The sequence below is a fragment of the Gallinula chloropus genome (assembly GCF_964237585.1).
Source record: "Gallinula chloropus genome assembly, chromosome: 12".
In the NCBI taxonomy this organism is placed as follows: domain Eukaryota; kingdom Metazoa; phylum Chordata; class Aves; order Gruiformes; family Rallidae; genus Gallinula; species Gallinula chloropus.
In genome coordinates, this window is record NC_140097.1 from 20424423 (window position 1) to 20449864 (window position 25442).

The 25442-nt window shown below is 44.2% G+C and overlaps 1 protein-coding gene across 2 annotated transcripts in view; it reads right to left on the reverse strand.

Moving 5' to 3' along the window:
• The window catches only part of MAPKAPK3 (MAPK activated protein kinase 3), a 58154-nt gene that overhangs the window by 24734 nt on the left and 7978 nt on the right, over nt 1–25442 (reverse strand). Inside the window, exon 2 of one of the 2 annotated variants that reach the window (XM_084269581.1) lies at nt 23138–23488. In XM_084269581.1, the coding sequence (XP_084125707.1) occupies nt 23138–23362 (225 nt within the window). In that variant the 5' untranslated portion in view covers nt 23363–23488. Of the gene's footprint in view, nt 1–23137; nt 23601–25442 lie in introns of those variants that run through there. The other variant, XM_084269582.1, reaches the window with a different exon arrangement.

Below are 25442 nucleotides of genomic sequence, written 5' to 3' on the forward strand. Positions count from 1 at the left end.
CCATCCAAACCTGCTCAGCTACTTGTCCAGCCCATCCAGACTCCCACTCTGCCAGGTTGAGCACCAAACCCCAGGAGACAGCTGAGGACAGCTAGCCCCCAACAAGTTACTAGCCCCTACCAGCTACTCCGTGCAAGCAGGTTTTATTTCCCCTGAGCTCCAGAGGACAGGGAACATCTGCCCACTTGATTTCTGATTGTAGCCATTGAGCCTCCATGTTCCATTTCTTTGACAGATGTTAGAGAACTGCTTCACATTCCCTGCAACCAGCTGAGAGAAAGCAGTCAGACACCACAAAGGTAGGACAGAACAGCTAAAATGGAATAGGAGGGATTTTGCCAAAATCAAGAGTGTTTCCTTCAGTTTCCTGAATAGATTTCCTCCCTGCTCCCATGTTGTGTTGGATGCCTCATGACGACACAGGCAAAAGGAAGAAGAGGAGGATCCCAAGAATACCTGAAGTCTAATGTTTTGAGGTCTTGGCTAAAATGGCATCATGCTGAGGACTGCACAGTGGTCAGAAAGAAATGACATGTAGCAGAAGCACTGCTGAGCATAAATCATTCCAGGAATTTAAATCTTTTTTATCTTTTCAAGCAGAAACACACATCTGTTTCCCTTTCAAGACACTGTCCTTTCCCCCCTCCTCCCTCCCTGCAGCACTATCTGCTTGTGGTACACTGCAATGTTGGCACATTTCCACAAGTCAGCATGTCTGAGAGAGAGAAGTCTGGGCTTGAGGGAGGGGAGGAGGGAGTGAGAAAGCTGGGGCAGTGGAGAGAAGGGACACAAAAGATCTTTCTGGCTTAAAGTCACCTGCCTGATTCCATCTAGCATTAGTACCATAGAAGCAGCTGGCCCACGAAAGTGTTAATGACTTCTGAGGTGGTGATTTCACAGAAGCCACATGCCATCTGGTATCATTCTCCTAGACATGACACATCAGGGAATCAGGAAAAAATACCCGCACTAAAGCCATGTTAACAGAGAAACAGATTGTCTGAGCTGTGCAGCTGCGGGTCTCTCAACAGAGCTGATTCAACACTTCACAGCAGGCAGTGGCAAGGGGAGAAGGCACTCAGCCGTGATGCTCTTCCCATCACTCGGGAAGGCAGATCCCCAGAGTGGGGACAGGAAGGTTAAGGAAAATGTGCATGTTTTGAGCATCATGCAGCACTCCCAGATAATACCTGCTCCATACGTGGGACTTTGTCCAAGACCTGTCAGGTGGTGGCAATTTCAAGTTTCATGGGTCAATCCTTCTCCAAACACCAATGGTGCCTGTGTATTTACTTCTATACAGCCACATAAAAACCCCTTCCAAGCACTGAAAGCCTTCAGAAACCACCTTAGTTTATTGTTGCCATTTGATAACCACCTGTCATATGATGGAGGAGGTCATTTGTCCAAATACACAGGCACGCTTGTGACCCTCCTAAACCTGATGAGTTACTAATGGGAGTTACAAGGGCTGCTCACAACCAGCACGAGACCAGCTCTGGTGCCCCTCAGCACCCCTGCCTCTGCAAGCTTCTTGACTCTTGTTGCTGGTTTTGCTGAGGGTGGAGAATCCCTGAAGGTCCAGTGAAAGAACATCAAGACAGTGATACATTGCTCTCATCATACAACCATGCAGTACAAGCTCAGCCAGGTCAAACAGGATCACTTTCAAAACACTTCTTCATACTAAATTGTGATACCAACTATACCTGGAGACATTTTTCAAACCTTAGTGCATTAAAACTTAAGATTCCTGAAGTCCCAGTTTCTTCTTAGCAGCTGATTCTTCTAAACTAAGAGCTGTGATATTTTGAACATGGGGCAGTGCTTGGCCAGAATTCATAATTATCTATCACTAGCTGTATCTCCAACTGCAAGATTAGAACTATTTTAGCCAAAACTAAAAGTTTCCACATGAAAATACACAACAGGTTGGAAGAAAAGCATTCTTAGGTCCTGGAAAGAATTGCCTTTCAAAACCACCCAAAGACCCTGCATTTACATAGCAGATAATCAACAGCTAATTTCCCTATTTGCCTGAATTAGATCAGAGTCTTGCACTTCACTACCCAAGTCCTTACAGATCCTACACAGAACTCTTTGCTTGTGTACAGTATGCTGTATCTCCCAGTGCCCACCACTGAAACACGGGTTAGCAAAGCAGGGACACAGCCCTGAGCTTCTCATATCCCAGCTGAGTGGGAACCACCATCTACTTTGTGTTGGGTGTAGCTACTCTCGGTCCTCATGAGGAGTTCCTGGGTGTTTCTAAATATGGGGAATACAAAGGTTTGTATTTGGTAATATTTTCATGCAGTCAAAATACCACTTTCTGTTCAGATTTAAGGGAGAGATTTCTACAAACAGTTACCACAAAAGGTGAGTCTCAGCAAGAAAACCTCCGTGGGGTACACGTACTCCTTACGTGTGACTTGGGGGGGGTTCAGAACAAAGCCTGAGCAAACAAGACACCCTTAAGACAAGTTTGATGAAGGCTGGCAGAACTGGAGAGCTGCACACCAGGACGTGCAGGGGTCTCTGGGGGATGCTGTCTGACAGCTACGCTTAGTTTCTAGAACATACACTGACACAGCAAGCACTACTGGAAAAAATATCATTGTTCATTTCCCAAAGGGCTCTTACATAAATACCTATGCCTGCTTGGCTCATTTATCCCTCTGAGCCTTAAGTGAAAAGACCACAAGAACTGGGGACCTGGAATATGAAAGTGAAGCTTTTTCATAACTCTGCAACGTGCTTGCCACGGCAATTTCTAATAAAGGGTGTTTCAGCCTCTCTATCAGAAGAAAAATTCTCTTGTCTTTTGAGAAAGATGGAATAATGCTTAGCTGCAGAAACAACACTGAAGTCTGGGTGCTTACTCATGTGAGTAAGTATGCACTTTTCTCGACCCCAATTCTGGCTACACCATAACAGCACCAAAAAAACAACCCAACCAAAAAAACAACCCCACCCCCTAAAAAAACCCACCCAACCCAAAACCAAGCAACCAACCTTACTGACTGGTTTGGTATACCTGAAGAGAGAGACCCATGCTCACCCACAGCTTAGAAGTCTTTGGAAGCTTGTAAATAAATGGTACCCACTTTTGAGCTCTGTTCCCCTCGACAACCCTGCAGACCTTGGCCATGAATGCCCTGCTGTTTTACCATACATCAATAGCTTTGTTCTCTCATAGATACAGCCACCCAGTTGTCTTACATACTTTGCAAAAGGTATGAAAAGCTACAAATATCTAGTAGAAGCCAAAGAGAGAAAGCTATTAACATTCCAGCATGCAGCAGTGCTCTCTGGCACTTCAAAGGTGAACCTTAAAGGTCCCATTCTGCAAAGGCACTATCAGATTTAAAGATTACAGATTTACAGATTACAAATACTGTACAGTGGTGTAGATTCCTGCAGTACTCCTCAGCCCAGATTTCATCTGGGCCACATTTGATAACATCGTCTCCTTTGAACACACATAAAACACCCATTTGTTGTTGCCTGTCCCAAAATTCAGGACGCCCTGTCAATAATCACATTCCTCTATCTCTGCCCATCTCCATGCTGTTAGCCTGTAAATACCCTTGCCATAGATTTCCTTATCATCAGTGATCTGTTATGTTCAGTGCGTGTTTATTATTTACCGTACCTCAGACACCACCTCTCCAAGCTTTGCTTACTTGGGCAAAGCCAGCACAGCAGCTCACTGTGGTAGTTCTACCAGCTGAACACACAAAAGAAAGCAGACACCATGTGTGCAATCCTGAGTCTTCCCTCCCTCTGTCCTATCCCACGTGGAGCCTCTTGTCTCTCCTACAACACACAGGACTGTGGGTTCAAAAATTCCAAGTGACATTTGGATTTTTCAGATGCCTTAATATTCTTTCACACAGCCAATCTGTCAAAGCTGTATCACTAAAAATCAAAAGGGAAAACACAATCTAGATGGCTTATTTTCCCATGAGGACTGTTTACAGTGCTTGTTGTACCCACTACACACACTAGAAGCAACTGTTAAAGAAACTACTTGACAGTTCAAAAAACTGAGGGTCTGTTCTAGTCTAGGCAAGTGAGGCAACTTTTGTAAAGCAAAGCAAAGCAAAGGAAATGAAATGAAAGCTGAATCTTCTTTGCATATTCCTGACCAAAAAAAAAAAAATTAAAAATCTTAGCAGAAAAGCAGGCATGGGCCAGGTTGCAGTTTTCTTTGATAAGGCTTCAGTGAGGAGAGGAAGAACAGTGATGCTTTGTTGGACGTGATGGATAGCAGAAGTGAAAATAACCCTACCAGCTGAAACACTGAGAAGGGGTTATTGAGAGCTGCTGTGTGATACAGTCCTTGCATGTTGCATGGACTGCAAGTTTTCTGCAGCACGTGGCCCTGGAAAGTGCCTGTAAGGTTACACTGTGGATCCTTCTGGCAGAGCAGAGCAGCGCTGCCTGTATGTGCCGCTACGGCCGGCTAAGAGGCTGCGCTCTTGCCAGTAGGAGACTGGACTCAGGACTCTCAGATCCTTTCCTAGATCACAGACTTCTGGGACAAAAACTCTCTCTGGATATCACTTCCCTCATGTTTTACTGCAATGGGGTGCTTTTAGCAGAAATTGTTTGAGAAACCCCAACACTGAGCTGACAGAGGCTGTAATGAATCCTGGTAATACACAGTGTGTGCATGCAGTATAACTTAGCAATTTCAACATTCTGTTGTTTCTCCAAATTGTTTTCTCTGAACCATTTAATACCTCCTCAATAAATACATAATATTAAGACAATGAAGGTGAAAAAGCAAACATTAGTTTATATTGTTCTTGCCATCAACAGGCCTCTGTGATAATTAACAAAACCAAAATGCAGATTTCATAATATGATTAAAATTGCCCTTTTAAACCTTCTAACACTAATGGAGCCCAGGATTAAGGTGCCTGAGTACCCTGAACACTGCTCCCTTTGTATATATGTATTAAACACCATATTACATACACAATCCTTCCCTCTTCAGCTTCATCCTTACAACAGAGTACAACCTGAACCTGATGGGGATGCAAGTCAGGATGCAGAGCGACAGGAACTTCTGTCTGTAGCCTCTCCCACCTTCTCTTCATTTGACATGAAAACTGAAAAGCATCATATAAGAAAGAAAGGTCTTGTGGTTACCATAGCTGAACACTACTCTCAGAAATATGGATTGTACTTCTGTCACTTCTTGATGTCTTATGCAGTGCTCAGGAAGTCAACTGAGCCAAACAGGTAGTTACTTATTGCCTGTGCCTCACCTCTTACAAGCCTCTCATTTGCTAAAGTCCTGGGCAGTCCCATCAGTAAACAGAGCTCGGGTCTAAGCAGCTTGGCTTGAGTTAAAGTGCCATCTTTGAAGTACATCAAGGAGGATCCATCCAAAAAAACCAAGCCACCCTCATCCCAGATATTTCAAATGGAGCTCCTAAAATTCAGTGGATGCTTTTACTCTGAGAAGTCCAGGCTATTTTTCTCTCCCTGTATGTGAAGAAGGGACAATACAAACTTATCTTAATATTGTGAAAAGAACAGTAATCCAGGCATTATAGTGAGAACACCCCAAAGCACAACCAGGAGGAAATGGAAAGAAACCCCAAGGACAAAAACCAAACTGTTTTCAGAGAAGGTCCAGAATAACCTGAAGTAAAGAGGCCCCATGTGCTGAAAGATGACAATGAAAACAGCTATTGAAACCAACCATTTAACAATCTAATAATTTCATCTGTGTACTGAAAAAGGCCTAAGTGTGGTAGAAACTACAGCGTGCAAGATAGTGAAAGCATACACCTAGCATGGATCCTGGCATTTACTACATCTGAATGCTCAGCTTCCCAACCCAAATCTGCTAGGTTAGAAAGAAGGTTTGTGGGTATGTCAGAGATTGTCTAGTTACTGTGGAGTGGTCTGGCTTTTCAGCAACAGCAAAACAACCCTGAAAATAACAAATCCCCTTATGCATCTTCATACTGGTATTCCTCAGGAGTTAGCTGCAGGGCTAAAGCTCACATATGTACTGTACAGACCTCTGCCAGTCAGCTAAAACGTTAGCTAATAACAACAACATAGAATATAACAACTGTGGATAAACAGGAGAGTGTAAAACATTTTACACTATTGAGTTTTCCAGCTACTCAGTGACTGGAGAGAAACCTGGAAACAAGGAGGTTCTGGGATGCAGTCCTGCCTGCAGAGGTAATCAATTTGCTAGGAAGCTTTCTATTTATCTTCTGCAAAAAACCAATGCTGGTCCCATCTGCATCTCTGACCCCTTGCCTTAGTCCCATTACCCTTTCCTGCCAAGCCTCATCACCCAACGAGTGCTTTTCACACCCCTTGGAACTACTGCCAGAGCCCTTACTCAGTTCTTCCTTCGTTCCTACAGCCTGTTGCTCTACCTCCAAATCCCAAACTCCAGTTACTTCCCACTCCCCATTTTCCACCTCTCAGCCTCTTGTTGAGTGTCCACATCCAAACTCAGGTCTGACCATCCATCACTGTAATGCTCCTGTCTCTGTGTCCAGTCCACCCTGGCTGCTCCTTCAGCAATGCCTCCTCAACAGATTTCTACCACACCAAGGTCCCTCTTACCCTGCTGCCCATTCCCTCTGCCAGTACCCAGCAGATTGTTGTTCCTCTCTGCTTTTGGGGACAGTGGGACAGTCAAAGGCCAGACTAGAGACTGCTTCTCTTAGTACCTGTGTCCAGAGCCAGGACAGACTGCAGGAGCACAGGGATTCAATCCCTGGAAAATCCCACTGCAGCCTGCAGCATGCCCAGTGCAAATGACTTTAAGGGTGACAGGGCAAGACACTCCTAGGACCAAATTCACCCCTCAATAAACTTCAAATCCAAGTAACAGACCCATCACTAGGAACTTAATTTGTATTTTATGTAGGCAATTTGTATTTTACCTAGTCTTATTAGCAAAAATGGTTGAAAAATTTCTGCCAACACAACTCTTGCAAAACTATTTCTGTTCAGCACAGGAAATACCTGTCAGAGTATTATATGAGAGAAGCTATGGAGATCAAATCAGTCCCACCAGCAAGCTAAGCTATGAGCCCTGCTTACAGGCAATAGCTTTGTCCAGCCCAATTGTGTGTCTTTCCAGAGGCACAGCAGAGTTCCCTCATAAGAACACTCAGCATTGACCTCACAATATCATCATTTCCCCTGACCTCTATTTTTCTCTCTTTACATGAGATTTATCACATCAGTCATAGTCTTCATCAAGATAAAATGCTCTCTTAAGTTAGATATTCTGCCTGAGCAAGGACAGTGACTTTGGTGGTTATTTTTGTTTCTATCCACAATTAACTCTGATACTGGCTGAGAAGCTAATTACATCAGAAGAGTAGTCAGTATTTTATCTGAGATACCTTTGCTTGACACCATCTTCAAACCAAACATATTCAGCTTTCATCATTGCTCACCTTACAAACACCCATTACCCAGAGCAACCTCTCTTGGAACAATGCAGCCAGTTCCCCTTTCCCTGCCTTCCTTTGACACACAGGATCTGTCACTTGATGCTGTTTTGCAGGATGTGGATGGTAGTTCTGACCACACAGTAGTTCCAACACCAGCACTACTGGTAGCAAAGCCAATGAACCCTGATACACCAAATATAACTGAGGGTCTCCAGTGGCACTTGCATAGAAAGTTCTTTAACTTTTTAAATGCTGCTGTGCTGTCACTACTTAATCCCCCAAAGGAATAAATTTGTACTCATGTCTCAGTCTGTATTGGTCTCAATATTTTACTTCTGCCTGTTGCTCCCATCTTGAGGAGAGCTACCTATCTTCCACTTTGTCTTGATTTTGTAACATCATATTCGTTACTTAACTCTAGACTTTTTACTTCTACTTGAAAATCATTTACAAAAACAGAGGAACTGAAAACTTAAGACAACTCTCTGCATCTTTTACTGTAACTTTATATATGGCTTGTTCAAATTCAGCCTCATTTTTCTAGGAAGACTCTGTGCAGTAAAGAACAATAGATCTGAATAAAAGACTAATGCCTGCTCAATTAAATGATCAAAACTAGGCATTATCTTTATTTCATCCTTATAAAATTGTGCCACTCCATTGCTTTTAGAAAAGTAGTTTTCTACCACTGTGATTTTGGTTTATTTTAATTAAAATCATAAAATCAATAATTCTTAGAGTCATTTATAGGATTCCTCTCCTCTTTCAGCAACGCTCATTATCTCTAGGTCTTTCAATCCCAGTATACTGATGCAGTTGTTTCTATTTTCCTCAGTTCCACTGGGCACCCCTAGATCATTTGCATGCCTTATTTCTCTGTTGCACAAAGTCTGTGGATAAGTAATTTGCTGCCTCCTGCTCTCCCATTTCAAACTAAGGATAAAACGGGTGAAGTTACAAGATATTTATTTCACGCTTCCTTACTTTTGGGGCAATTAACAACAAATTACATTTGAAGAATAGAAGAGAATTTTAAATAAGCAGAGTCAAGCTAAGGAAGCCTGAGGGTCTGGCAAATTCTGCACTGGGCTTTTTCTAGTACTTAACGTGCCTTGCTCCAGCAGAGACACCCCAGTTCAACAGCAACAGCAAGAAAGGGGAAACAGGCTGATGTAGGATGCATAACAGCAGCTCTCAGACAAGCCAAGCTTGCTGGAAGGCAGCACTCACAGCTGGCTCCAGTTTTGGATCAGCTAGTGACAGCACTGAATCAGTTGTTACTGCCAGCACAGAATGGGATGCTGTAACTTCAGGTTACAGGAGACTACAGACCCAAGCACACCACCTTGGGTTACAGCCCTCATGCTAAGAGCCCGAGTTGGGCGCATCCTCCTGCAGCCCCGAGCAGCTCTGCAGAGAGCCAGCCACGCTGCACAGTGCGGCACACAAGCTCCTGACACAGCCTGGCGAGAAGCAGGCACAGGGGACACTTCCCTGGTACTCTCCCAGCTGTTTAAAGCCACATGTAACAGTGGCATGTAAAAAGGAGCCCGGCCAACAAGTAGAGCATGGGGTAAACAAGCATCATGGCTCCTCCAAGCCTGCCCCAGGAGCACTCAGAACACAGCAACCAGCTGAAGTTTGCTGTGTTCTGCTGAGGAAAATCCTCATGTAGTCAAATTCCTCTCCTTGGACTTCTGGCAGATTTTAAGATGTAAATTATAATTCTGTGTGGATAAATACAGGGAAATGTAAATGTTGAAGCTGGAACACTGACCTCATTGGCCCAGTGTTAAATCCCAGAAGCTTGGGTTACGGTGGGGTCACCAGGAGCACAACCACAGTACAGTTCTGTGGAGCTGCAGAAGTACCATGCCAGCATTTCTGGGGCTCCTTTTCCTAGATCCATGATTTTTTAACTGGCAATATTTACTGACTTACATTTTCAGAGACAGTGAGAAAACAAATAAAAGGCCAAAACTGAGTTCCTAATTCAAACCAAACTCCAACAGACTTTTCTGGGGAAAAAAAAAGCAGAAAGGAATCTAACATTTTTGGTTTAGTTACTCATCCTACAGGTTTGATTTTGTTATATATTTGTGGTTACTAACAAGCCTCTGGTGGGCTATAGTTCCCAGCAATTAATGTTTATTTGTTCCCCTTTTTCTAAACAATATAAATTTCAGCTCCTGTTCTCACACAAAGATATATTCAAATATGCAAAAAGGGCAAAACAATGTATTTTATTATGAGCTAAGAAGCTCTATGATTTCAGAAAACATGAGACATAGAAGTGTAAGCTCTAATAATCTGTATATAACTATTAAAAGATAAATATTAGTAATCCTTAAAAACTACTTAGAGACCAAAAAGTAGAGACACTTCTACCTGGCATCAGAAAAACTTAAAATGCATGTTTGTTTTATTTTAAAGCAATTTTACTTCTTGTCTTCTTCAGTGTATGCCTTATTAAATGAAAAATTAAGATACCAAACCGACAAAGTTTAGTAGCCTGTACAAAGATTAACAACCAATTTAATCAAACTTGGGAAGCACATTTTCTATTTATTGAATGCTAAATGGGTCTGAGAGAACAAGGGGAAAAACTGCAGAGTGATGTGTCTCAGATTACTTTCCCCTCATACAATTTTTAATAATAAAATGGAAGTTTTGAGGTGGAAGTAAAAAAATGACATTTACTGACATTTAGCAGTTAAAATGTATTCCTTCCAGAGAATGAATAGCAGAGAAAGGTGGGGGTGGAAGAAGGGAATCAACTTCTGCCCCGATTACACAGAAGAAAAAAGTTAAAAAGCGTGGAATAAGCTGAATGAAAGCACAGAACCATGAGTGTATGCAAATAACGCTCTCCCAAGCATGGAGGAGGATGTCAGAGGTCTCAGGAATACTGATTTTGGACTCCCTAGAAATACTGACTACAGAACAAGCTGTCAGCTACACACCATTAATGGCAATCAGTCACACTGAACTGGGAAAGAGAGCATTGCTCCTGATGTCTCAGTGGCAGGAATTAGTGACCGATACACACTAACACACAGCTCAGAATCTGCTTGTTTGTTAAAGAACATGATTTAGCAATTTAATTGACCCATTTAAAAGAAACAAATAGAAAAGAAGAAAATCCCCAGGAGGTTTGCAGTGGGGACACCAATCGCTCTATGTAGATACCAGCTGAAATGTGAAACATCAGCCATGATCTCTGTATGATGATGCAACAAAATGTGCATAGGAATCTAAAGACTGACTGCACTCCAAAGGTATATTTAGATGAGTAACTTGCAGGCTTAGATTAAATGTGGTATGAAAGTGTAAATTATCTCCATTAAAGTTAATTTATTTTTTAATTAAAGTTTAAGTATTATTTGAAGGCTTGAACAGACACCTTTAAGACAACTCAATGCAGCCTGATTTCTCAGTAGAGTCATCACATTACAGAAGTCATTCCTTCTTTGAATAGTTTCAAGTTAAACAGCTGAAATTAAGGGAGCTCTACTCTGGTGAACTCTTTTTTTATATAGAAACTGATACACTGGTGAGCTTTGAAAGATACTGTCCTTCAGAGAAGGTACAGAACCTTTGGGTAATAAGAAACCATCATAAAATAGAACTTTGACACATATGAATAATATTTTAACAGTGATAAAGTCAACACTTAATGAGGTGCAGTTGTCTACCAGTAATCCCCTATGCTGCAGGAAACCAAGTGAAGATGAAACCCAGTGCAACATTGCTCCCTGATGTAGGTGGTGTGCTGTGCACATGAGAAGTTGGTGACTGGCAGTGGTACTAACACCACCTTCCCCTACCAAGTCACCCCTATTTTAATTTGCTCAAATGCAGGTTAGTAGATCAGTTTTAAAAGACAGAACCGACCGTTTTGGCAGGCAGAGTCAGAGCATCCTCAAGATACAGGGATGAGGAAGTTGTGTCTGGAGCACACATCACTTGTGTTAGAAAAACCCATGTTCAGCACCCAGGACAAAGCCACAGCACACTGAATGGGCTCGGGTATTTGAGTTTAGAAGGTTTACAATAACAAAACCACACAACACCAGACTCCTTGTGACCTTTGATGTTTGGGATAGATGGGAAAGACGACATGCAAGAAACTCCACATTCACAGGTATCACACATGCTTCCCCATCCTGACTGTGACAGCTGCCATGCAGCCCTTTCTCACACTGACTCTCCCAAGGCTCCACGCTCAAACCTGTCTCCTCTTCCAGCACTGTCCTTCTGTAAAACATGCTCCTTTGCAGCAGGAGCCAAAAATCATTGCCAAAAATCAAGAGTGTCACAGATACCAAGAAGCAGTTTGGGGTATTTTGATTTAACAAAAAAATTATTATTGCTGTGTTGGATGTTTTATTGAACCAACACTTGTGAGAAGTTTCTCTGTTTCCCCCATGAGACTTTGCTTTTGTGCACAAACACACAACACTGCAGTCACTCACCCTCCCTCACACCTCCACAACAGTGATTCAGACAGCAGAGAGGTGGTAAAGACTCAGCATTAATTGCTTTTGTATAAAGTAGTTTATCAATAATGTATATTGCTGTTGTCTCCTCCTCCCTACCACATTATGAGGTTAGTTTTCATACATATTGAGTGTCATGTCCTACTTTTAATGGTAAGAGGCATGTAGCCCCAGTCTGAGTCAAGGCAGTCATGCTCACCTGCTGAGAGGTGTGCCTGGCAATCAGGGTTGCCAAAACACGACTGGAACTGGAAGTCACTCTCACACTCCCTCCACCTTCAAGAGGCCTTTAATCACAGCATCTCAGCAACAGGAAAAAGTTATTACAGAGCTGAGAGACTGGAGGAAAATTCCACTTGATACCAATCCACCAGAACTGAGACTCTCAATTAATTGACCTTTCCTCATCCACCACTCTCACTTTGTCAGTCTACTTCTCACTCCAGTGCCCGAAATCCTCTGAGATGTTACTTTGTAGGTTTCCAAACAAAGAAAGTAAACTGAAAAAGCACCCAGCTAAATCTGATAAACCTGACAAAATACCTAATTCCAGTAGACAAGACAGAGTTATCTAGAGACTTTGCTTGCATGCCACAATCTCCAGTGCAGAGCCAGATACTTGTAAAGGAAGTGACAGAAAAGAACAGTAAGAATACAACCAGCTACCAAAAGCAGGCTGCAAATCTATTCTCAATTGCAGATACAAAGCTTAGTTCTTAAAACCCACTAATAGGCATCCAAAAATTGAAATAAAACCAAATCTGCATTTGAGTACATGATTTCATCATGTATTTGAGCCAGTTTAAAGTATTAACTTCCCATTTCCCTCATGTTTCAGCTTCCTCTGTCTTCGGCAGTTGCTTTTTACCAGAACTTCTATTAAAGGTGAAAAAAGAGCCTGAAAAGAAGTTTTAACAACATGATATTGTTTGGATATCCAGGAGCCAAGCCTGGTAAGAGTGCTTTCCTGCCCTGCCCTTCGTAAGAGGGGAAAAAAAAAACCCAAAAAAGGATCTAAACATGAACAGCTATTGTGAAAAATCTATTTCACTTTATGTTTACACCCTAGTTTAGACAAGAACAACTTGCCCAGGAAGACACACCCTTACACGAAACTATTATGCAAGTGATGGGCATTACCCAGAGCTACAGCCCTCTGCAAAGCTGAGGCTGAAGCTCCACCTCCCTTTCCTTGGACAGGAGGGTATTTTACACCTGCAGCAGCAATACACTTAGGACAAGCAGTAAGATGCCTTCTGAAGCGCAGAGTTTCACTACTTATCCTGCCCATTTTGCAATTATAACTTGTAACAGCTGGATTCAGAAGAGCACAGCCAAAGTTGTACAGTATGTTGAAACCATGGGTGTTTTCCTCACCATTTGCAAAACTCACAGAGGCACTTTTTCCTCTCAAGATCTTCACAGCATCACTACCACTCTGCTCCTGAGGCAATGGATTTCACAGGTTAACCATGTATTAGAAAATACTTCTAAACAATGCAGTTTCCCAAGGTCAATATGAACAAGGGTTAGTTCCCAGCCTACGGGGATGGGAGCCTCAGAAAACCCATCCAAGCAGGTTTCATTGGAGCAGGTTTCACATTACTAGGCAAGGTAAAAAAAGACTGATCATTTTTCACGTGATCCTCAAGCAGACACTGAACACGGGTGGAAAAGAATAATGCTCTACTCTCCTTTATCACCCACTTACTGCTACAGGTTTTGCATGTATGCCAGTGCTGTTTCGTTCACAGGAAAACCTCTTTAAAAAGCAGACAACAGAACAGCGCCCTTCAGAGCAGAGGGCCTGAAAGAACAGGAAGCTTCAAAGCATCAAGGCACCATCAAGCCTCATCACCCTCCCAGTGTCAAATTTTGACTGTAAATTGATTGGAAAGGGAAGAGTAGAAGAAAATGAAAGGCTTTTACTCTTCACAAAGACAACGGAGACGTTGTACTGTAGCGTGGCTGCAGCAAGGGCCTGTACCGTGGCGAGGCAGCTGAGCCAGAAAATGCAGCCCCCTCCCCTCCCTACCTTGGAGCGCTGACATCTTTGGTGTTAACAACTCCGTTGCTGTGGAAACCAGAACTGCTTTTGACAAAGCCACATTGACTCAAAGCAACATGTGGGGAAATGGAATAAGGCCCCGAGAGAAATTAATCCTTTACAAGGAAAATAAATACTTTTTTTGGTTAAAAATGAAGCCAGCAAAGGGCAGTATTCCTTGCTGTTAGAACGCCTCTTGCAGCTATGGCAGTACCAAATGCCAGGCCTCATAGTGCTGGGAATGGGGTTTTATGGACTTTCCATCCCAGAAATACATGGCAGACTGGATGCTAAGGAGCCCCAGGAGAACACAGAACACAGGTGTGCGAGGCAGCTGCTCCCCACCCAGTTTGTAACCACTCTCCTTTGAAAGCAAAACCCACATCCACTCCACAGTAAACCAGAAACCAACTGCAGTTACAAATCATTACCCTGGTACTTCAGCAAGGGCTGACAGCTGATTCACACCTGGGCCAGCTCCTCACCCCAGCCAGAATTGCACCACACAAGAAAGTTCAGTGGATGAAGAGCATGAGTCACCCCACACCCTGTGGTTTCCAAAACAGTTTATGTTTTTTAAAACTGCTGTCCAAAAAAACAAACAAGAAGAAAGTCTGAGCTCTGCCTCTACAGTGGGCTTAATAAATCTATCCTCAGCCCTAGCTGACTCAGATCCCCGGAGCTGCCTTCAGGCCTGTTACTTGGAATGCCAACTTAAGGGAGGATTCAAGAAAAAAAAAAAAAAAAAGAGAAAGAAAGAAAAAAAAGCTGGGAAAATGCCCATGGAGAAGAGCCAGAGTTTGAACTGGCAAGACTTAAGATGTGTGAACAGTGCAACTTTAATAAGATTGGCTCCTTAGCCAGAACATCTGAAATTATTCTTAAAGATGGCACATTCAGGGTGGTTTGTTTGGGTTTTTTTTTTCTTTAATAAGTTCAGCAAGCAAACTTTTCTGGGGGGAAAATTAAGTTTAAAAAAATTTAATATCTGTTTTTCCTCTTAAAACAAGGAAGCTTCAATGCAAAATACCATATTTTACAAAGGTTCAGGAACTAGAAGGCCACACGTGATTTACATGCTGAGCAAGACTTCTCTCCCCCTCCACTCCTGAGGTATTAAAATTCTGGAGCGTTGTAGCTTAATCTCATTTACGGAGCTTTGAATCATCTTAAGTACTTAGGAAGCCTGTGTATAATACCAGGATCCATGCAGTTTATAAACTCTGATCCAGACAGACTGCACCACCAGCTCTCACTGGTGGCAGTGGAAGAAGTTCTCACGGTTCTCTGATTAAGTAAACAGGGCATCTTCTCTCCACCTCCAACACTGGTCACATCTTTGCCACTTTCCCTTTCACTGATACTGACACGTCCTCTTAGGGTATAACAGCCACAGTGCAAAGAGTTCAAACAATTCCACTGGACCCAGAGAAGTGAGGGCGGTGATGCAGACAGCTGTACTGTTGCTATATTACACATGATTGTCAAGCCTGGTGTTCTAAAGACACACTGAACATGGAAAAACTCTGTAATAAGGAAGCACAGTGCACATCACATGAGAAATGGGAACTTCTTCAGGGTCAAGCAGAGAGTAACTGCAAAACATCTGGGGAAGCAAAAAGTTGCATGTGAAATAAATCAATTATCATTTTCTTAAGGAAAAATAATCACTGTAGACAGAGTAACACAGTCTTTTCATGCAAAAGATTCATCTGTTAACCTTCTAAAGTTCACACTTGCTCCCAGTGACAGTGACATCTTCCTTCTCTACTGCTTTCCATGAATTTATCACAGATAATAGTTCGGGTTTTTTTCTGTTGAGACTTAACTAGCAATAAGCTATCACAAGAAGTCATTTATTCTCAGACCAGGCTGCTCCAAGACAAGGCGCTACCACAGGCAGAGAAAAATATACTAAGGAAAGAAAAATAAATAAAAAAACATATATATAAAGAGATGCATATGAGTTGTGACATTCAGGTGTGGCCCTGATGCTTCCCAAATTATATAAGATGTTATCAGGTTTTTCCAGTCTAGGCATCTCCCTAGATCATATTACTGTAGGTGAATGAGGCTCAAGCACACTTGTCTAATAAATGAACTTTAAAATTCTTGCTTATTGTTCCCTTCCACTAAAGCTGATTTGCAAAATCCAGTTATCTGTAATAAGACTTCCAGCTAGCATGAATCAGAGAGGGTTTGCTTCAGTTAAAAGGAATAGAAGGATTTCGATTCTAAAGGGAGGGGTGAGAAACAGAGAAGGGTCTTCCAGTCTAAGAAAGTAGCCGTGCCTGGCCAATACACAGGGGTGCTCTACCTTTGGCACCTTCCTCACAGCTGAAACAAGATCTGTAATATTCTTTCAGACCTTTGAACCTGGTGAAGGCAGGGCAACACAGCCTGACCTCCCCAAGCTTTGCTGCCACACAAGTTACACCCTAACTTCTGCCAGCCTGCGAGCAGATGGGAAGAGAACTCAGAAGGTCCAAACTACCACCACCAGAGTTTAGTTTTTTCAAGATTACTTAGTGTTTTTTATCATTTGCCTTTCTGATGGCACTTTTTAGGCTTAATGGACTGTCACTTGAACCTAGTAAGAATATGTGGTTTTATTATATCAGACCAAGCCCATCTTTTCTTTTTATTATTTATTATTTGCTGTATTTCACACAAGGAGGTGACCAGCCAAAAAATGTTGGATCTTCAAAGCAAATTGATAGAGAGTCCAACTGTTTTAAACTAGCTATCCCAAACTGACTCCCAGTAAGGTGCCATTCTGGCCCAAATGCACACAAAGTGCTCAAAGACTCGGGTCTTGAATGACTCACTAAAAACAATTCTTGTAGCAGTAGAAATGACCCACTTTTTAATCGACTGAATGTTATTTTAGGTATTTTATGCATCTTTATGTAATACTTCCCAAGATTGGCACTGAAGGATACAATTCAAGGACCAGTCTCAAGCTATCCATATTTTCAGTACTCCTCCATACACTGGGGGCTGCCATTTAAGCAGAACTTAGCTGAACTCTTATTCATTCTACACTATATCTGGTTTTGATCTACAACACATTGGTCCTGGAGTTTATTACTCATACTCAGCTGTGTTACTGACACAGGATTTACCACAGTGTGAGATAAACCAGTATAAACAGGCTGCAGGAAACATGGTAGGTGAGAGGGAACTACAGAATACTTCACTAAAAAGTGCTAATTTCTTCCAGAAACACACAATCACTCCTTCACCCTGCACAAAACCTACCCGACACTCTCCCTTGGCTGCCCTGAATTCCCCACCACAGTTCTAGCTCAGCACAACATTATTCTCCTGCATTCTAAAAATGTTGAAGTGTTTCATTCCTAATCTGGCATAATTTTCTCCTCTTCTGAAAATGCAATCTGTAGCATCTAAGATGATTGTTAACATTTCCTATTCTACAATCAGTCATCAGCCTAAAATAACCTTTACTTTCACTGCACACACCTCCTTCTCCACTGCTGCATTCTTCTCCTTGATCTTATTTCAGGCAATAAACAGGGTATTTTACAGGTACCAGCTATTTAGATAACATGCAAAACAAATACTTTGGACCCTACAGTCTCACCTTTGTGAGCAATCATGACCTGACTGAAAACAGACTATCCAGCAATTAGCTTACTACTTGATGTAGTATTATTTAAGGTAATCAGAAACATGAAAATTGAATGAGAGGCAGAAACACAGCTCAAGACTAAATGGAATTAAGGTGACACAGAATTACTATCTTTCTCCACAGCAACTCCACACTAGAAGCCAAACAACCTTCTCTCTATAGTCGTGTGTGGTTTCCCAGAATCCTCTTGAGAATCACTCTTCCTGCATGATTTCTCTCAGTGTTATCTGCTTTCCTTCCTCCTGAGCACAAAGCTATGCTAATACCTTTACAAATAACAAGTATAGCCTCCTGATTGTTATTCACACCATTCACCAAACATTCCTTTGACCAGAAAGACAAGGAGCCTGTTCATTTTTGTATTTGCTCTTTTGCTTTATTTAACATTTGGGCTTCACCTATTTGTCTTCAAACCTGCAAGTCATGTATACTGTATTGTTGGCACTTGCCAACAGAGAGTATTTTCCATGAGGCAGGCCATGGCTTAACTCACTATTTATTCTAGAGGATAAGGCCCATGTATGGATGTGGCACTTTGGAACACAGCTTAGAGGTGGACCTAGCACTTTGAACAGCGTTGGGTTAACAGCTGGACTCAATTTTAAAGGCCTTTTCCAACAAATGATTCTATGGACTGGCAGGGCCATTCATGTCTACTCCCTGCCTTAAGCTAGAACTCTCACATGACCGAAGGCAGCTGCAGCACAGGACACACATACACAGTGCTCAAAAGACCAGCACTTTCCAACTGCTATACTATTACCAAGGAGTTTTCATACCAGAAGTACCAGTACACTGAGAACCAGTGTATTTTGTTTGCCTGAAGTTCCAAGGGTCTTTTTTTGCTGCTATGGCTGTACTGTCCTTCTTTCACTTGGAACCACAGAATCATCAAGGTTAAAAAGACCTTCAAAAGATCATCAAGCCCAACCATTAGCCCTGCACCACCATAACTACTAAACCATCTCCCAAAGCACCTGGTCTACCCATTTTTTAAACAACCCCAGTGATGGTGACACAACCACTTCCCTGGGCAGCCTGTTCCAGTGCTTGACAATCCTTTCAGTGAAGAAATTTTTCCTAATATCCAATCTGAACCTCTCCTGGCACAACTTGAGCCCATTTCCTCCTGTCTTATCACTAGTCACTAGGGAGAAGAAGCCAACACCCACCTCACTACAACCTCCTTTCAAGTAGCTGTAGAGCACTATAAGGTCTCCCCTGAGCCTCCTCTTCTCCAGGCTGAACAGCCCCCTCAGTCTCTCCTCACAAGACCTGCTCTCCAGACCCCTAATCAGCCTAGCTGCCTTTCTCTGCACCCTCTCCATCACCTTGACATCCTTTCTGTACTGCAGCACCCAAAACTGCACACAGTATTTGAGGTGTGGCCTCACCAAGTCTGAGAACAGAGGCAAGGTCACTTCTCCTAGAAGAAGCAGCATCTGTTTACTGAAGGTGAACAGCATGCCAACAACATAGCACTGTTTTTATATCCTGAAATATCCACCAAAATCCTGAAAATGCAAAGAAATCCCAACATCCCAGCAGGACATTCTTTACTCTTGACCCCAAGTCTCTCTGAGCCCTTTCTACCTTCTTTCACAAAAACAAAGTAGGTCATAAAATGCATTGAAATATTATTTTGTCACCACTTACCAGGAATTTGTTCACTAAAACAATGAAGGAAAAAGAAACAAAGAACAGGGAACTGTAGGTTGGGTTTTGGTTCAGGTTTTTTTTTTTTTTTTTGAGGATACAGGTTCCAGGAGTTCACATTTATCTGCACAGGTAGTCTGCTATTTTGCTCTTCTCAAAAACAGGAACAAGTATGAAAGGCAGCAGAGAATACTCAGGTTGATGGCAGTGCTGAAGGAGTTGAGATTAAATTTTTAGGTAAAGTCAACAGAAGGGGGCAGGCTAGCAAGAAGATAAAAATAGTAGAGTGACTAGACTTCACTTGACTGCTATTCCTGGATCCACTATGGAAAGAGAGCTGGGAAGGTTTGCTATTTGAAGGGGGGGGGGGAGGGGGAAGAGAGAGAGAGCAAAACATAGTTGCCTTCTAGAAGGCCACAGCCCTGCACAGCAGTTTTGTTTATGCTTCTACTTTTCTAAATCCCTGTGTTCTCACTATTTGGAAACAGTGCTGTTCAGCCAAAATGCCATTATGTGCCTAAATCAGTAACCAGATTAGGTTTTCTGGAGCAGGACAGCAATGTGTGTGGCATTTCAATCTAACAGAAACAAAGCTGACAGCACACTGTAAATGTGCAAATCACAATGCCAAGCAGAGTAAACTAAGCCCCATAATACTTCAGGAAAACAACCAAAGTCCTGCAGTATCTCTGAGAGGGCATCTCATACTTTCCCACTCTGAAGTGATTTGTGACATGCAAACTAGTTCCAACTCTGGACACAGAGTAACCCCCAGCTACAGCATGTAGAGCTGGACTGACACATGGCTCTAGGGATGAATGTTTCTGCCCGTTTCAGTCCTTTCCTCTTGAGTACCTCAGTTAAAATTCCTTCCATTGAGTAATTTCTAGCCAGAACCTGGCTGTGCTGGCTTTGTTCCCATATAAAAGAAAACCTGCAGGAAGAAAGCAGTGCCATCTGCCAAGCCAGAAGCTGCTTTAACGGGCAAGTTTGGTGTGCAGGGGAACAGGCCACTGCGCTTTCTCTTCAGCAGCAGGAGCGATGTTTTTCCTTTCCCAGGAGCAGGTTACAGTGAGCACACTCATGCCTGAAGTATTTGTCCATAAATATACATAGACCTCAATGGATATTGCACAAGCAACCTCCAGGGGGGAAAAAAAATGTAAAAAAAAAAATGATCCAGCATCTCTCTTTCCCTGTTCAACCTGCAATTCAGTCTTGACATTTCTCTTTACCTGCCAGACCAGTTGGGGGTTGTTTCTGCGACAGATTCAGCAGCCTCCACTTTCTATTCCTGTCAGTAAGTGATAACCCCGCCACCACACCTAGGAAGTACAAACAGTGGCAAGGCAGAAACACGAAGGCCCTGTTGTCCCTACACAGAGAATTCTGCTCTGAAGCTGTTCCTGAACATTTTTTCCCCAACAAGTTTCTCGTCCCTTTTCCATAACAGTTTTGACTGATGGGTTTGCTCTGAAGTCTCATCTGAAGCAGGTTTGGGACTTGCGTGTCCCAGTTCAGGTTTCACATGAAACAATGGAAAAATTTCCTCTGGATAGTTTTCATCCTTGCAAATATCTGCAGGGCTAGAAAAGTCTCTATTCTTGCAAATTAACCAAGCAGAGTTTTTATCCTTCCTTGTTGGGTAATCTTCTCATTAGACCTTCTTTGGAGAGAATAGTGGATTCTCTCTGGGCTGCTGGCAGTTTTACTTAATTGCATATTTAACTTTTTATCCAGCACTTAAACTCATAATGATGAGAAATACATACACACAAGAAGCAAACTATTATCTGCCATTTAAAGTCCCCAGAGAACTCATAAACATTTTAATATTTCTGTCCCTTTGAGAAAAGTGCACATATCCCACAGCTGGGGGACGAGGAGAGGATGACAAGGATGACAGACACACACACACACACACACCAGTTTCAGTGATCCTAGAATCACAGAACATTGGGAGTTGGAAGGGACCTTGAAAGATCATCTAGTCCACCCCTCCTGCCGGAGCAGGATCACCCAGACTAGATCACACAGGAACGCATCCAGGTGGGTTTGAATGTCTCCAGAGAAGGAGATTCCACAACCTCTCTGGGCAGCCTGTAATTATATTAGCCATTACTGACAAAACTCCAGTTTGGTAAGTGGGGTGGTGCTTTGGTCCTTATTTTAAAAGTTCTGGGGAAAAAAAAAAAAGTCAGCCAAGCCAACCAGTGCTAAACAGAAACTGGTGTTAGAGGATCTGCTCTGTGTTCCTCCTCCCCATTAGGCAGAGATCATTCTCTCAGGGCACAGCAACTTCACCTCTCTTCTCCCCTTCCTCAACTCTTGAGTGATGAATTTTAAAAGTTAACACAATTTACAGTTGTTGGTATCCATAGGCATGTATTTCCTCTTTGATTCCAGTCCTATGGAATTTGCCCTGGAACACACTTGTTGCCACTGAGTGGTGCTCTGCAATGGCAACTTCTATTTTAAAATGCTTCCAGCCCTTTTGAATGCAAGAGCTTTCAAGTATGAATGGTATACAATCGGCAACAAAGCCACCAAACTCTTCAGAAACAGCAGGGCAGCTTCGGTATTAATTATTACCCTTCATAACAGTCTGCTAAGCATATAAATTAGTGTTGATAGCACTTCAGAAGGATCTGATTAATGGATCACCTTAGAATTGTAAAAACCTGACACGCCCCTGTGCAGGCACAAAACCCCAGTGCTTCCATCCATTTGCCAAAGCCTCCAGTTTCCAGATGATAAACTTCTGTGAGTCAGCTATGTGAAACCAGTACAAGAAACAGCGCGCTGGGGAAGATGAAAGTGTTGGAAACACATGGATTAATCAGTGTGTTATCGTACTGTAAGCTTTTCTAGTTCCTCTATTAAAAAAAAAGTCTTTTCAAAACACAAAGTCTGCTCTACCAAAGTACAAAGGCTTTGCTGGGGATAGCTCCAGCTTGGTAAGACCACAACCAGACCTTGGCTGACCCCACTAGCAGGTCTGCCCTGCTGTCAGCAAACACAGAGCGTGAGGTTTGAGTAGAGGAAGGGTACCTGAAAGCTTTCTAGACATTCCAACTCACCAGCAAGGATTCAGTAACATTCTTAAGCAATTCTCAGGACAATTACTTCAGCTGGTTTTTGGTCTTACCAGACAGAACTATCTTGGTTCTCATTTGAGCTGCTTTTCTCTAATGATGTGGTTTAAAAGCATCTGGGAATCCTCAAGTTTAAATGCTGCAGAGCAAAAGGCAGGTAAGCTTTATGTTCTTCAATGAATGGTTATTGCTCCACTTAAATAAGTGGTACTTAACACCGTAAATATCTACTAAACTTCCTTGCCAGTACCAGCATAATCAGTGCTTTTCCAGGTAATATCCTTCTCTAAGTGGATCGCAAAAATAAAGAGGAGAATAGCTGAACAAACATTTGTAATTAGAAATGCCCCTTCAGAGAAGGCCTTACTTCACTGCACAAGATCCAAAATAGTTTCCTTCTCAAGTATTGCATAATATGTTCATTCAAAATCTAGCAAGCTTTCCCAAAGAATGCATCAAGACACTGTTCTCTCCCCCGCTTTTTGTCTGTTAAATATGAACATGAGAATTTCACAGCTGATAACATTCCTCTGGAAACTCATGCAGAATATTCTGGAGAAGACTCAAGTCTGGACTACAATGTTGTAAGCAATAGTAAATGCCTCCACATACTCAAATTCTTCACGCAGCACTCTGTGAAGCGTAAGCAACAGAACAAGTAGCTTTTACAGAGCTTTGGAAGTGAACTCTGACCTCCAAACCATAAATAAGGAAAGAAAAAGCAAAAGCCTACATACCTTCAAAGCACACTTCTGGCCTGTCTCCTTGTTGAAACACTCCAGTACTTTGCCATTGATTCCTAACCCTAGCACCCGTTTGGAGAGTTTGTAGTCATCTGTAACTGCATGCTTTTTTATCTCTAGTTTGACATGGGCTTCTCCCCCAGGCAAGGATTTTACAGTGCTCTTGCCATCCACGTGACTCTCTGGCTGTGATTCCTGTTCACCCTCACTTTGTTCCATATCAGGGAAGAGTCTGAGATGACAGAGATACCCAGCAGATTCCCTGTGGGTTATCCTCAGCGCAGTCCCTCCTCTTGGGTGATCAAACCCAGTGCTTCAAACAGTCCATTTGCTCGCCATTTAGTCCTGAGTAAAAATGTAAATGAGTGTTAGTAACTGATGCAAACTAACTGTCCTCCCACATAATTACTTTTCTCTCTTCCTTTCTTAACAAGATTAGGAGGCACCAGGGAGACCAAAAGTAGAGGTTCACCTCGGAAGCACTCTTTGTTTAGCTCTACAGACATCCCAGTTCCAACACACATAGTTACCAGTCCACAGTCCTAAGTTCCTGCTTTTGCTGCAACAAGTGCTTGCACCAAGTCTCGGACTGAAGCTCAGCTTGACTCAGCCAAGCTCTGTGTAACAGAACAGAAATACCCTCTATTTCCAGGACCCTTTAAACACGCATCAACAACTTGTTGCCTCAACATGAGATCTCCAAAACGCTTCCCTGCCTCACACCGACACTCCAGGTTATGCAAGAGAACGATAAGTACCTGGATTGAACCCCAGAGGGGCACTGCCTGGGCAAGCATCACACCTTATGCCCAACCAGCGGGCCTGCAGAGCGAGGGGCAGGTGTGGCATTGCTCAGGGGACCATCAAACCACCCGAAAATTCGGGTACACAGAGCTGAAACGGCACGGCTCCCAAAGCCCAGCAGCTGCCGGACCCCGCTGGGGAGCAGAGGGCCGCTGGCCTCTCAAGGAGCGCAGCCCCGGGGCAGGTACCGGTGCCAAGGCCTCCGAGCGCCGTTAACACGGCTGAGCCACGAGCAGGCGAAGCGCCGCGGGGAGCCTGAGGGCCGTTCCCCAACGCCGCGGGGAGCCGCCGGCCCGAGGCCTGCCCTGCCACCAGCCGCCCCGGGCGAGGAGCGCAGCCCTCAGAGAGGGCCGGCGGCGCGGCAGCTCCCTCGACCCCCCGCACTGCGAGGGGGGGAGGAGGGAGGGCGGGAAAGCCCCGAGGCGGGAAAGCCTGAGGTGAGGCGAGGTGAAGCGAGGCGAGGCCGGCTCCACGGCACGCAGAGGGGAGCTGGAAGCAGCAGGGGGGTGCCGCTGGGGTAGAAGCGGAGGGGCTCCGCCGCCGGACCCCGCCGGAGGACGGTTACCTGCCTGTGGCGGCGCGGCGCGGCCCCAGCCGAGGCTTCCCGGTGCGGAGTCCCGGAAGGCGGGGTCTGCCTGGGCCCGCCCCGACGCCCTGGGCAGGTGCGCGCCGCCTCCCCCCCCCCCCCCCCTCCCCGCCGCGCTGAGGGGAGGCTGCCCGCGGCGAGGCCCGGTCCGGCCCGACCCCGGGGGATTCCCGTGTTCACCAGCGCCGGGCCGGGCAGGGCCCCGCACAGGCCGATAGGGGTGAGCGGGAGCCCCCAGCCAGAGCTGCCTCATTTCCCCACCACCCCCGCCCGGCTGCGTGGGGCAGAGCGGGCGGTGCCCGACGGCAGGTTCCCCGTGAAAGGACGAGCGGGTGGCGGGGCTGCCCCTGCGCTGGGGCGGTGTTTTTAAGGCACCGTGCACGGTATTCATTTTACTGGGGTGAACGGCCCCGCTGGGAGCGGGGAGAGCTGCCTCAGCGGCGCCGGGCTGGTGCCGCAGCGCGCCCGCGCGGTGACGGGGCGGCCAGGCACGGCCCGGCCCGGCCCGGCCCGGCCAGGCACGGCCCAGCCCAAAGCACCGCCGGCCCCTTCCCCGATCGCGCCTTTTAGGAAAGGGAAAGCACTGGGACGTCCGCTCTCAACCCCCCTTTTAAACATTAAGGCTGCTGCTGTGGCGCAAAGCACTGAGACTCCACACTGGACAACGATCCCGCCGGCACGATGGCTACCGAAATAATGTTATTAAAGGCGACCTTTTCTGCCAAATAAGCAGCCGGGATTTGCTTTGGGCTTCTGTACGCGGAGTCAGGATATTAAAAGTGATGGTTCCCACAGCAACTGCCGCTCATCGCTGCTGCACAGGGTGTAGTTACAGGGATGCGAAATGCTGAGTTTCCCCTACATGTGAAGATGAGTCATGCATTGAAATGGAGCTGCATTTGTATCGCT